Genomic DNA, 10,979 nt, shown 5'->3' with positions numbered 1-10,979 from the left:
ATTCTCATGGGTCAAAGGATATTTCTCACAACCACGTGCAGGAAGCAACCCACTGAAAAACCAGTTATCCTAGGACACCCTCTGCAGTGAGCACTGGAAGCTTGTTTTAACGATGACCTCCAAGTCACATCCTCCTGATCACCACCCCTGGTGAAATATATTTGGACCCACCTTCATTCCCATTTCATCAAGAAAGCTGAACAGGCACATCTCTGAATATGCAAAGATTCCTGCAAGAGCAAAGTACACCTGACCCAGGGTTAATCCTTGAAGGCAATTGGAGATTTCACTTTAACTCACTGCACAGTCCAGGAAGATTGGAAGTGAGCAATGGTGTGTCCAAATCCCATTCCTTGGGTTTTGGTGATACTACTGATTATTTCTGGATTGATTTATGGATCTGGATCTTTTGAGAAAAACCGACAGAAAAGGACCCTCTATGAGGAACAGTGAGTACCATTTTGGCAATATAACTTGCAGCTAGAATTTCTAAGCAGGAGGCAAAAAAACTTTACAGCGTATGTTAAGTGGCTTCTCATAGTCTGGCTTGATGACCACTGTGTTGTAATGGTTAGAGTGTCAGACCAGAAAGGGGAAAGATGCAGGTTCAAATTCTCACTTATAAAGCGCATAGGGTGACCCTTAGTGAAGTCACTCTCTCCCAGGCTAATTTCTCTCAAGGGAACAAAATGATGGGAGAATCATGAATTCTGCCCCGAGTACCTTGGTGAAGGGCAGGCTATACTCTGATAGATACACAAGCTTTTTCAGTCACTACATTTTACTAAGAGTATGGGAGAAATGCCCTGATCTGGAAGCCAAGTAGGGTAGGCCCTCATTAGTAATTGGATAGGAGACCACCAAGGAAAACAAGGATCACAATGGTAACCCACCTCTGTTTGTTTCTTGCTCTGAAATCCCCACTAGGGGTTGCCATAAGTTAGCTGCAACTTGACGGCACTTTACATACACATGATGAGAACATGCTACACATGGCCTTCTCAATATGCCTGATCACCATCTTTGTCTGAAAAATCAGAATTCTGGTACATGGGGGACCAATGCTGAAAATAAATGTGTTCCTCCTTTCATAAAAAATTGGCAATCATAGCTGTTAGGAGGATCACATGTAGTGTACAATCCTGTACATGTGGTAAAATAAAAACAATTGAAAAGGGTTATTGTTGGTAGGTTTGACATTGTGTGTCATACTCTTCCTTTTGACTCACCAGGCCTCGCATGTCATCTGAAAGGGGCAACTTAATTTTTCATACTGGCTCAGCCAAAAATATTGAATTCAGAACTGGATTACAGGGCAGAATAAGAATTAATGAAGAAGACCTTGCTGACACCTTTAGCCAGGTAACGCTTTTTAAATATATATAATTTATTGTCATGTAAAGGAAATCCTTGAAATGGATCTTAAATTGGATTCACAGAATGCCATCCAACTGCCTAGGTCAAAACTGTATCTCGGGGGCTACTATAAATTTGTTCATTGTAATGAAAGTGTTGGTACTGGAATTTGTCACAGGTTAGAGCCTTTCAGATGTTTTGGGCTAGACCTCCCTACTTACCTCCCTGTGACAACTTCAAAAAGTAATAAAACATGACTGGTGTGTGAGGGTCATGTGATTGATTGATTGATTGATTGATTGTCTGCTTTTCTCACTGAAACCCAAGGTGGATTACACAGTGTAAGTGAAATACAGTATCATCAACAGCTAGGACATTAACTTAGCAAAATACAATAATGAACAACAGTTAGGACATTCAGTGGACAGATACAATGTGGAATGGTAGTAGAAAATTTGAAATAAAGACAGAGATGAAATCTTTGTGAAACAAAGCCTAACTACTTAACATGGCATGTTTATTAACATGGCATGTTTATTAATGTGGAAACTCCCTAGCAGAAACATATCTATATCAGCACACAGTACCTAGAGGTGTAGTCTATAGTCCCTGTCCTTATAGGCAGGAGGCTATTAGCACTTCTGTGATTCTTTAGGCTCTAGTATGATTAACTTACCCTTGGTTTTACCCTTTTCATGGTACTAAATTACCTAGAAATGCAATAGAGATTAGAGAAGCTGCCTTCCCTCGCTGCAAGCTTTACTACACAGGAGCCAAGAGGGGAGAGGCAATGAAAGAAGAAAGTTCCAAGTATTTACTTTCTAGAAACTTGTGAAGATCACTACAGAGACCCCCAGCTGTTTTGATCCTCAGCCCTTTCCTATACTAGTTGTGTCTGTCTGTGAAACTGCATAATTTCTACATTTTGGGGTTGTAAAGCTCTTTGGGGTTGTAAAGGAGAAGGTAGGAAGCAGCTATCTTTGATTCTGCCCAAGAAGAAAAGGCCAAGGACCAAATGCTGCACCCCTAGTTTTCTTCCTCCTAGTTCCACCTTGAAGCTCATAAAATGACTGAACTGAGAAGACAGAGAAAACACAGAGAGCATGGAGTACAGTCAGGGCTGGCTTCAGGTCCTGGGGGGTCCTGAGCAAGATGCTGTTTCCCCCACCCAAGCTGTGTGCTGTTCCCAGGAAGAAAGAGTAGAGCACAATTCTCATGTTCCTTTACTTTCTAAAGGACCCAGTGGAGGCATGTTCTGCTACCTCATCCAGGCATTATTCCCAGCAAAAAAAAAAGATATCACAGGGGTTTCCATTCCTGGTGGGAAATATGGGCCAGGCATCTTTGCCTGATGGTGGACCTTCTGTTGTGCTGCTGGCCTCCACTGATGCAACCTGTAGTCCAGGTGTTTCCAACCTTTTTGAGCCCATGGGCACCTTTGGAGTTCTGAACCAGGGTGTTGGAGGCAACCACAAAATGGCTGCCACAGGAGGCAGAGTCACACACAGAAACTAAGCCCAAATGCAGGGGGAAAATACACTGTGGGGGGAGATGTGAGAGAATAAAATCAGCACTGAAACTATGTGTGTGAGTGGGGGGGGGGGGTGCCCAGCCAATGGGATCTCCAGAGGCCAATCAGCAGCCCTGCTAGGCAAGTGCCTGACCTGGCCCCACTCACCTTCTAAAGACACTTGGTGGGCTCCAACAAGGAGTCAGTGGGCACCATGTTGGGAATGGGAACTCCTGGAGTCCTACTACTTTGGTCTCGGTGTTCTTTACAGTGGACCTATAGGTAAGCCCAGAATCTACTCTGGTTACAATTTATTCTGAATCTTCTCTCACCTCCCTCCCTCTTTCCCTCCTGTCTAAATATCAAAAAAAGTTTGTTTTTTTTAAAAAATGGCTCATTGATAGCTGCTGTTTATTTTATGAAGAGGTGAGTAAGACAGATTGCAGTGCCATAAATTGTGAATGAAAAGATAAGTACTTATACAATTATTTTTTATCTCACTGAACTTGAACAACATCGTATTTCGGCAGAGATGCCAAGTTACTCTGTGACAGAAGAAACATGACAGATATTGTTGCCCCATCAGGCCTTTCCGTGTGATAAGCTTATTTGTGGAGTGACACATCTCCCCTTGAAGCTGCATTTCAGTTTTGGGGATGTCATTTTTCACCCTGCTTTTAGACAATATTTTATACATCTGCTGCATGCATTGCAGAGAAGGACCATGCCTCAGTAAGACGCCATGTGCTTTCCATGCAAAAGTCCCTAGATTCACTCCCAGATATCATAAGCGTTGGGAAAACCAATTCTCTTTCTGAGACCTTGGAGAGCTATTGAAAATCTAGGGTTGCCAATCTGCAGTTGGGGTTTGTAATTTTCCTGAAATTACAACTGGTCTCCAGCTGGGAAAAAATGCAAGGCAGCACCCCTGGGGACTCAAACCCAATTTCAGAATAGGTCAAAGTGAAACCTTTCCAGCTGGGAGAGGAAAGGTTAAAAAGTCTGACACACTGTGAGAAACTGGGGGAGTCAAGAAGTGGAGAACAGGGGAGAAATGAAGTCTACCCTGACCAGCTTCTCAGTTCTAGCAGGCTTATGTCCATTCCATGAGAGGGAATGCCAGTGACTTGTGCAACTTTGCCTGATGTTTTTATTTCTTTTCTTGATTCTTTAACTCCCTGTTGTGTTTTGATATAGTGCTTCCAGTACTCTTTTGATTAGTGAATCAAAACTGTATTTTAATAAAGAAAGATCTTTTTCCTTCTAAAGATTGTGTTCAAAGATCTCACCCAGGGTACCTGACTAATTGTCCATGCATAGACCAGAAATTCCGAACTAGGTTAGGGGAAAAGGGTATGTGAAGCAGCTCTCTCTTTCTCTCTCTCTCTCTCACACACACATGCACGCACGCATGCACGCACATTCACACGCACACAAGTGCACACAAGCAGCCTTTGTCCATTCCTCAAGCCATGGCTAGTGAAAGAAAGGGCAGAGCTTGAGTGATGGCACGTGTACAACAGGAACACAGGAGGCAAGTGGGGCAAGCTCTCTCACACACATACAACCTTCCCCACCGCCTATCAGGTACTCTTGGTCAAGGAGAACAGGGCAGAGGTGGGTAGAGGATCCTTTTACAGTTGTTAAATATGTTTTTTTAGTATCCATTTACTCTTCTGCTGTGCAAATGTAGAACTGGAAGTGTTGAAAACCAGCAAGGCTACCCATCTCTTTCCAGACACAATCCAAAATGCTGTCCTCAGAACCTTAAAGTCTTACACAGCTTGGGACTGGCATATTTGAAATAATACCTCCTCCTGTACAGTCTGACTCCAGCCAACCATTTAAGATCCTTTCCCCAAGCTCTGCTTTCTGTAGGGATGAGATATGTGGTGACCACAGATAGGACACCTTTCTGTTGGAACACCTCTCCCCAGCACCTAACTTCCTGTGGGCACCAAGCCAAATAAAATTGTTTTAACCCAGGCTCTTAAAGTGAATGGCTCCATCTTTTTAGCAGTTTTGTGTAATCTGATTCTAGCCTAAGGACCGTTTTATGGACTGTTTTCTTGTTAAATGGATTGTTGTTATTGATAATTATTTGTTATGGCTTTATTGCATTTACTTTGTGAACCACCTTGAGTAGGTCTCTTGAGAGGAGGCAGATACATTTCCTAAACAAACAAATAAAAAATTGTTCTATACCCATCCTAATCCTAATTAATTAGGGATGAGCAAATGTTCATGAATTTCAATTTTTGACTGGTAGGGAAGGATATCTTTCAGTGAACAATTATGCCAACCACAAAACTGCTTCACTGTATTTTGTCCAAATTGTGAGTTTTGGGGCTATATAGAAAATTCAAATGGCTGTTTTTAATTCTTTTTTAAAAAAAATTAGGAAAGCAGTGAAGTCCCTGTAACTTCTTCATAAGTATCAGGCTCATGGGACACTCTTAAGGGAAATGTGTACACTACAGCTCCTGAGGATAGTCTACCTATAAATGGAGCAAACTCTCAGGCAGCCTCCTCTGACATTTCTTGTGCAATGTAAGTCTTCCCTCAGCCTATGTTGACTGCCCTTATCTGATGCCCCCCCCCCATCTTTACACAGTTATAAAGGCAAGGGTGAATAGCAGCATACCTATTTCCCTAAAGCCAACCTTTCTGTCCTTACCCCCTCTATGTTTCTTGCAGACAGAATTTTTTCCTGATGTACAGCTGGACACATTTTGTGCATTTGTGGTAGGGTTGCCAACTCCAGCTTGGGAAATGTGTGGTGATTTAGGAGTGGATCCTGGGAAGGAGGAGGGGGCTCAGCAGGGATGCAATGTGATAGAGTCTGCCCTCTAAAGCCCTGTTTCCTCCAGGGGAACTGATCTCTGTAGCCTGGAGATCAGCTGTACTTCCGAGTCCTCCAGATCCCACCGGGAGGTTTGCAACTAGGCTTGCCAACCTCCAGGTGGTGGCTGGAAATCTCCCGGAATTGCAACTGATCTCTAGGTGACAGAGATCAGTTCCCTGGAGAAAATGGCTGCTTTGGAGGGTGGACTCTATGGCATCATACCATTCTGAGGTCCCTCCCCTCCCTGAACCCCGCCTTCTCCAGGCCCTACCCCCAAAATCACCAGGAATTTCCCTACCCTTCTGGTTGCCCCGAAAGTGGCACAGTATTTTATCTGTTTTAATCTGTATTTTGTCTGTTTTTATAATTGATTTTAAGCTGTATTTTAATCAATGTTGTACCTTGCCCTGAGCCCGCTTGCAGGGATGCCGGGTTAAAAATAAAATAAAATAAAACAAACAAATAAATAAATAAACCTGAATCTGGCAACCTTATTTGCAACCCTAGGGGGATGTGCAGGTAAAACTAATTTTTTGTTAAGTGGGATATGCAGGTTTTAAAAAGGAACTAAGTAAAATAAATAAATGTATAAAAAGATGAGATAAAAACAAGACTAAATGAACAGAAAATATTCGATTCAATTCAAATACCTTTAATGGCATACAAAGATCTAAGACAGCAAACAGGTCACTATAAAATTACATAAAATATCAGAAGTCAATATATTTATACAAAACTTGTATGAGTCTTAAGCACACCCACTAAAAACTCTGCAACCACTTTAGAAATCGCTGTATCATTATCCTTTAACAGAAAACAACAAATCAGAAAATAGTGATGGATACTGCCTGTCTCCCATTTTCTTTCCTTCCTTTTCCCTTGGTTATGCTTCTTTCTCTCTTTCTTCTGTTATCTGCCATTTCCCTTCCTTCCCTGCGTCTTTTCTTCCTTCCTTCTGATTACATGAGTTTACACACAGATTAGTGGGGGAGGGGGAGGTGCTGCACTGACCATTTGTACTGTCAGAACAATAGTTTAGAATAAACTGTCAACCATTGCAGGGGAGGAAGACTCTCAGAAATATCACACAGAAGATTAAATGCAATTATAGCACTTGTTATATTACAGAAAGCCCCCAAGAGATGAACTTGCTTGTTTGGCACTGCAGTGTTTTGAGTTTATGGCTCTTACTAGCAGCTGGTTAAACTTCAGTAAAAGATGTGTTTATAGTCTTTACACTTCAAAAAACTGTGGAACTATTTTTTTAAACATTTAGATCAGAAAGAATAAAGATGATATTCTAGAACTAAAAAGAGTCACCAACATCCCTCAAAACGTTTCCAATCAGATCACCTATATTCATTCCAAGGTAAGTCATAATTCCTACAATATTATAAATAAATATATTTTGTATTCCCTTCTTTCTTGGGGGGAAATCTGGCTGTCTTCTCTGACTTAGAAACTTGTGTCTTATGTTCCGATTGGAAAACCTGCACATAAAGCCATTGAGCAATGATATTTATAAATAATGTTGATAAATAATGTGCTAAATTATCTATGTAAGCTAAAGGCTTCTTACCTTCCTAGTAAGAAATTTATTAGATAGAAATGCATCACAATTTGGCAAATATAAACTGCCACATGTCTATTAAATCCTTGTAACTTCATGATCTTAACTAATTTTGATGACTGATCTTGGAGTGTTTGCCTCGCTGTATCTTATTTTTGTATGCCACAAACACTAGTTGGCTCTTGAGGAATTCAAACCTGTTTTTTTCTCCCCAATTCTAATCCACTCTCTTCTTTTACATGCAGAGCCAAGATTGAAGATGTTCTGGTTTAGAAAGTCTTTAATCTAACCACAGTTTTTGAGAGGGCTGAATTCAGATGCTTAAACAAGTTGGAGTTTGTTTTTTGCTCATGAAGCAGGATTATAAACCTGGATTAAATTGTCATCATGAACCCTGGATTAAACTGCAATTCATGGTACAATCCTAAACAGAGTTACCTCCTTTTAGAGCCATTGAAGTCAATGGGACTTCAGTGGATTTAGAAGTGGGTAACTGTTTAGGATTGCACTCTAAATCAGTACCAAGCTATATTTGTACTGGTCATAAATAAATACCCGCTTGTTAATAACATACTTTGTAAACCACTCTGAGTGGGTGTTAAGTCGTCCTGAAGGGTGGTATATAAATCAATTGTTTTTGTTGTTGTTGTTGTTAATGATGTCTTGTAGCACTCCAAAGAACTCTTTAGGACTGAATGGTTGTAAAATGGCAGGGTTTTCATTTTATGAACTTTTGTTTGCAAATGCTTGTCTTGACACATTGTTCATATCAAAGGTCTATTTGTTTCTGAATATTGTGTACTTTTATTTTAAATGCCCTTTAATTTTAGTCTGTTCAATGGCCCTAAATATCATGTACACCTGTAATTCTCAATGCTTGTCTTATTTCTGTTGTAGATTGTGAATCTTGAAGGCAGACTTCAAAACCTTGAACAGGTGAATAATTTTGTGGCACAAGAACAAATGTTTTGCATTTTAAATCACACACCTATTGTTATGTAGTACCCAAATGGATCATTTATACATTCCTGTGGTTCTTTTTAAAAGTCCAGGCCAATGAAATAATAAAAGCTAAATACATTCATGTTTGCTATTGTTTCAGAGCTTCCTGAGAAAAGCCTGTAGTAGCAACCCTTGTCAGAATTCTGGAACCTGTATCAATTTGCTGGATGCATTCTTTTGTCTCTGCCCCACCAACTGGCAGGTAAAGAAATCGTGAAGTTTCTTTCAATTACACAATATGCATAAATGCAATTATTATTATCAGCAGCATAATCATCTACAAAGGCACTGATCTTGGCATCCATGGAACCATGTGCAAGCGACCTAAGACAAGCCTTTTCCCCAATGCACCAGTTTTCTCCGTGCAGAGAGTTTCCATTCATGGACAAGCCTTCCAACATGTGATTTTCCCATTCATAGTGTAATGTTGTGCAGTCCAGGAAAAACTTTATTATGTGTTTCCTTTGCATGCACAAATATATTGACTTTTAAACAGCCATCTCAGGATCAAAATAATGTTGGTGAGTATTTGAAAGGAAATAAAGTATTAATTCAACTTTCAGTGCACTTGCATTCTGTTTCTCTAGAATAAATTGTGTAACTGCTTAGTAGCATTTTCAAAGATATGCCTGTGCAGAAAGTTCAGAAGTAGAATAGGGTGGGGTGTGGGTTTTTTTGTAACAGTTTGTTAAATTGTATATTTGAGATGGGATCGGGAATGGTGAGGCATCCTTACAAATTTGCATTGGGTTGAGAAATTCTGCTGCTGCTGCACAGATCTGATATGTGGTTTAAAAGCATGCCCTCTGGAATCTCCATTTCACATAATTTCTGTTGCTTTGCAGCTGTCAATTGATAGACATATTTATTTTATTTTATTTAAACATTTCTACCGAAAAGGAGCTCAAGGCGGCTTACATAGAACAGTAGACAGAAATGGTACATTTTATTGACTATTGGTGGCATCTATGACTACAAAACTGCAGTGTAGCCCAGAAGCAAAAGTAGCAGTCAGCAATGGCTATTGATATGAACCTTGTGTATTATATGAATTTTCCATAAAAGTTAAGTGAAGTGTTTAAGACAGGACATAAAAGAGCCCCTGTATAAAACCTCCTGCTGCACTGCTGCGGAACTTTTCCTCCTTTGCATATCTGGTATCAGTAGCTTGAGGGCTAATAGTACATGATCTCACTCCCAGAGGAGCTCTGTGCTTCTACTCTAATTGCTATTACTCTGTGCTTTAAATTAAGTGAAATCAGTTTATACTTCCACATATGGAGATATGACAGGCGAGCTGAACAACTGAGATTTGTTTTAGTGTTTATTAAGGGAAACACCACCATGAGCCAGATGCTATATATCTTTTGAAATTTTATAGTAGCACACAGACTCTGCAAGCCCCATTGTGTTCCTGTTTTTCTTGGGAAATAAACTGTGTTTCTATGCCTTCTCAGGGACCGTTCTGTTCTGTTGATGTAAATGAATGCCAGGTTTATTCTGGGACACCTCTGGGTTGCCAGAATGGAGCTACATGTGTAAACATCCCAGGCAGTTACAGGTAACTCTATAATGCTTTTAAATGGAGAGCCATCACTAAATACTACAAGTTTGAGGCTGGCATGGGCAGTGGCTCAGTGGTAGAGCATCTGCTTTGCATTCAGAAGGTCCCAAGTTCAGTCCCTTGCATTTCCAGTTTAAAAAATCAGCTAGTCATTGATGTGAAAGACTTTTACTTGAGACCCTCGAGAGCTGCTGCAAGTCAGAGAAGTCAAAGCTAATCTTGATAGACCAGTGGTCTGATTCAGTATAAGGCAGCTCCATATGTTCACATGTGAATTCATAGGGGCATCCATTAACTGACATATCTACCAGTTTATGTGTAGGAAGAAAATGGAGAGTGAGGAGCCTAGAGAGTGTGGGCTTCAGGGATGGGAGGGACTTCAGCTAGGTTTAATGCCATAGAGTCTGCCCTCCAAAGCACCATTTTCCCCAGGGGAACAGGTCTCCATGACCTGGAGATCCATTGTGATCCTGGGAGGTCTCTAGCTACCACCTGGAGGTGTTAGAAAATGTGCACAGGATGTTTCTGCCTCCTCCACAATGTCACTACAGAGACCTCCTGCCCTCCACCCACACTGCATGCCACTACTCAGGTGGGTGGCGGGGGGGGAGCCATGGAAAATGGAGGGGGGTGATTAGCATTGTTCCATGCTGTCACTTCCAGTTGGACCACAGAGTTTTGGGGAAATGCTATAGTGATGCCCCAATGCCTGATGTCATTTCCAGGTCATGCCAGAAATGACACGAGGGCATAGTCACAATGCAGAGAAGATACCCCTCCCAAACACACAATCTCCTGCTGATTGCAAGCCATGGGCTGGCAATCTTCACTGTGACACAGTTACTCTGCACATTTTAAAAATAATAATTTTATCTTCTAATTTCATTCAAACACTTGTTTGGTTTGGGTAGATACAATAGCCTGATGACTATTTTATGTGGAGGCTTGTAAATACATTCACCCTGGCTCATACAATCATCTTTTCTTTTTCTCTTTTGAGGCCAAGTTTTGTCCTCCATGTGTATAGCTTTCCATCAGTCCTCCTTGCTGAGAGTGTCTGAAAGACTTGCTTGTTATATTATGAAGTGGCAAGCTGAGCAAAACATAATTTCCTGACAAAGCTCTTCCCATG

General features: G+C 40.9%; 1 protein-coding gene across 1 annotated transcript in view; it reads left to right on the top strand.

Annotated features, from left to right (window-relative positions):
- The first annotated feature begins 330 nt into the window (after window positions 1-330).
- Window positions 331-10,979, top strand: part of CUBN (cubilin) — a 201,053-nt gene continuing 190,404 nt past the window's right edge. The window contains exons 1-6 of the mRNA XM_054990953.1: window positions 331-449; window positions 1,233-1,362; window positions 6,988-7,080; window positions 8,179-8,217; window positions 8,384-8,485; window positions 9,741-9,844. Coding sequence (XP_054846928.1) covers window positions 331-449; window positions 1,233-1,362; window positions 6,988-7,080; window positions 8,179-8,217; window positions 8,384-8,485; window positions 9,741-9,844 — 587 coding nt within the window. The remainder of the gene's footprint in view (window positions 450-1,232; window positions 1,363-6,987; window positions 7,081-8,178; window positions 8,218-8,383; window positions 8,486-9,740; window positions 9,845-10,979) is intronic.

Source organism: Eublepharis macularius, chromosome 11 (genome assembly GCF_028583425.1).
Source record: "Eublepharis macularius isolate TG4126 chromosome 11, MPM_Emac_v1.0, whole genome shotgun sequence".
Classification (NCBI taxonomy): domain Eukaryota; kingdom Metazoa; phylum Chordata; class Lepidosauria; order Squamata; family Eublepharidae; genus Eublepharis; species Eublepharis macularius.
This window is presented reverse-complemented; position numbering and strand designations above follow the sequence as displayed.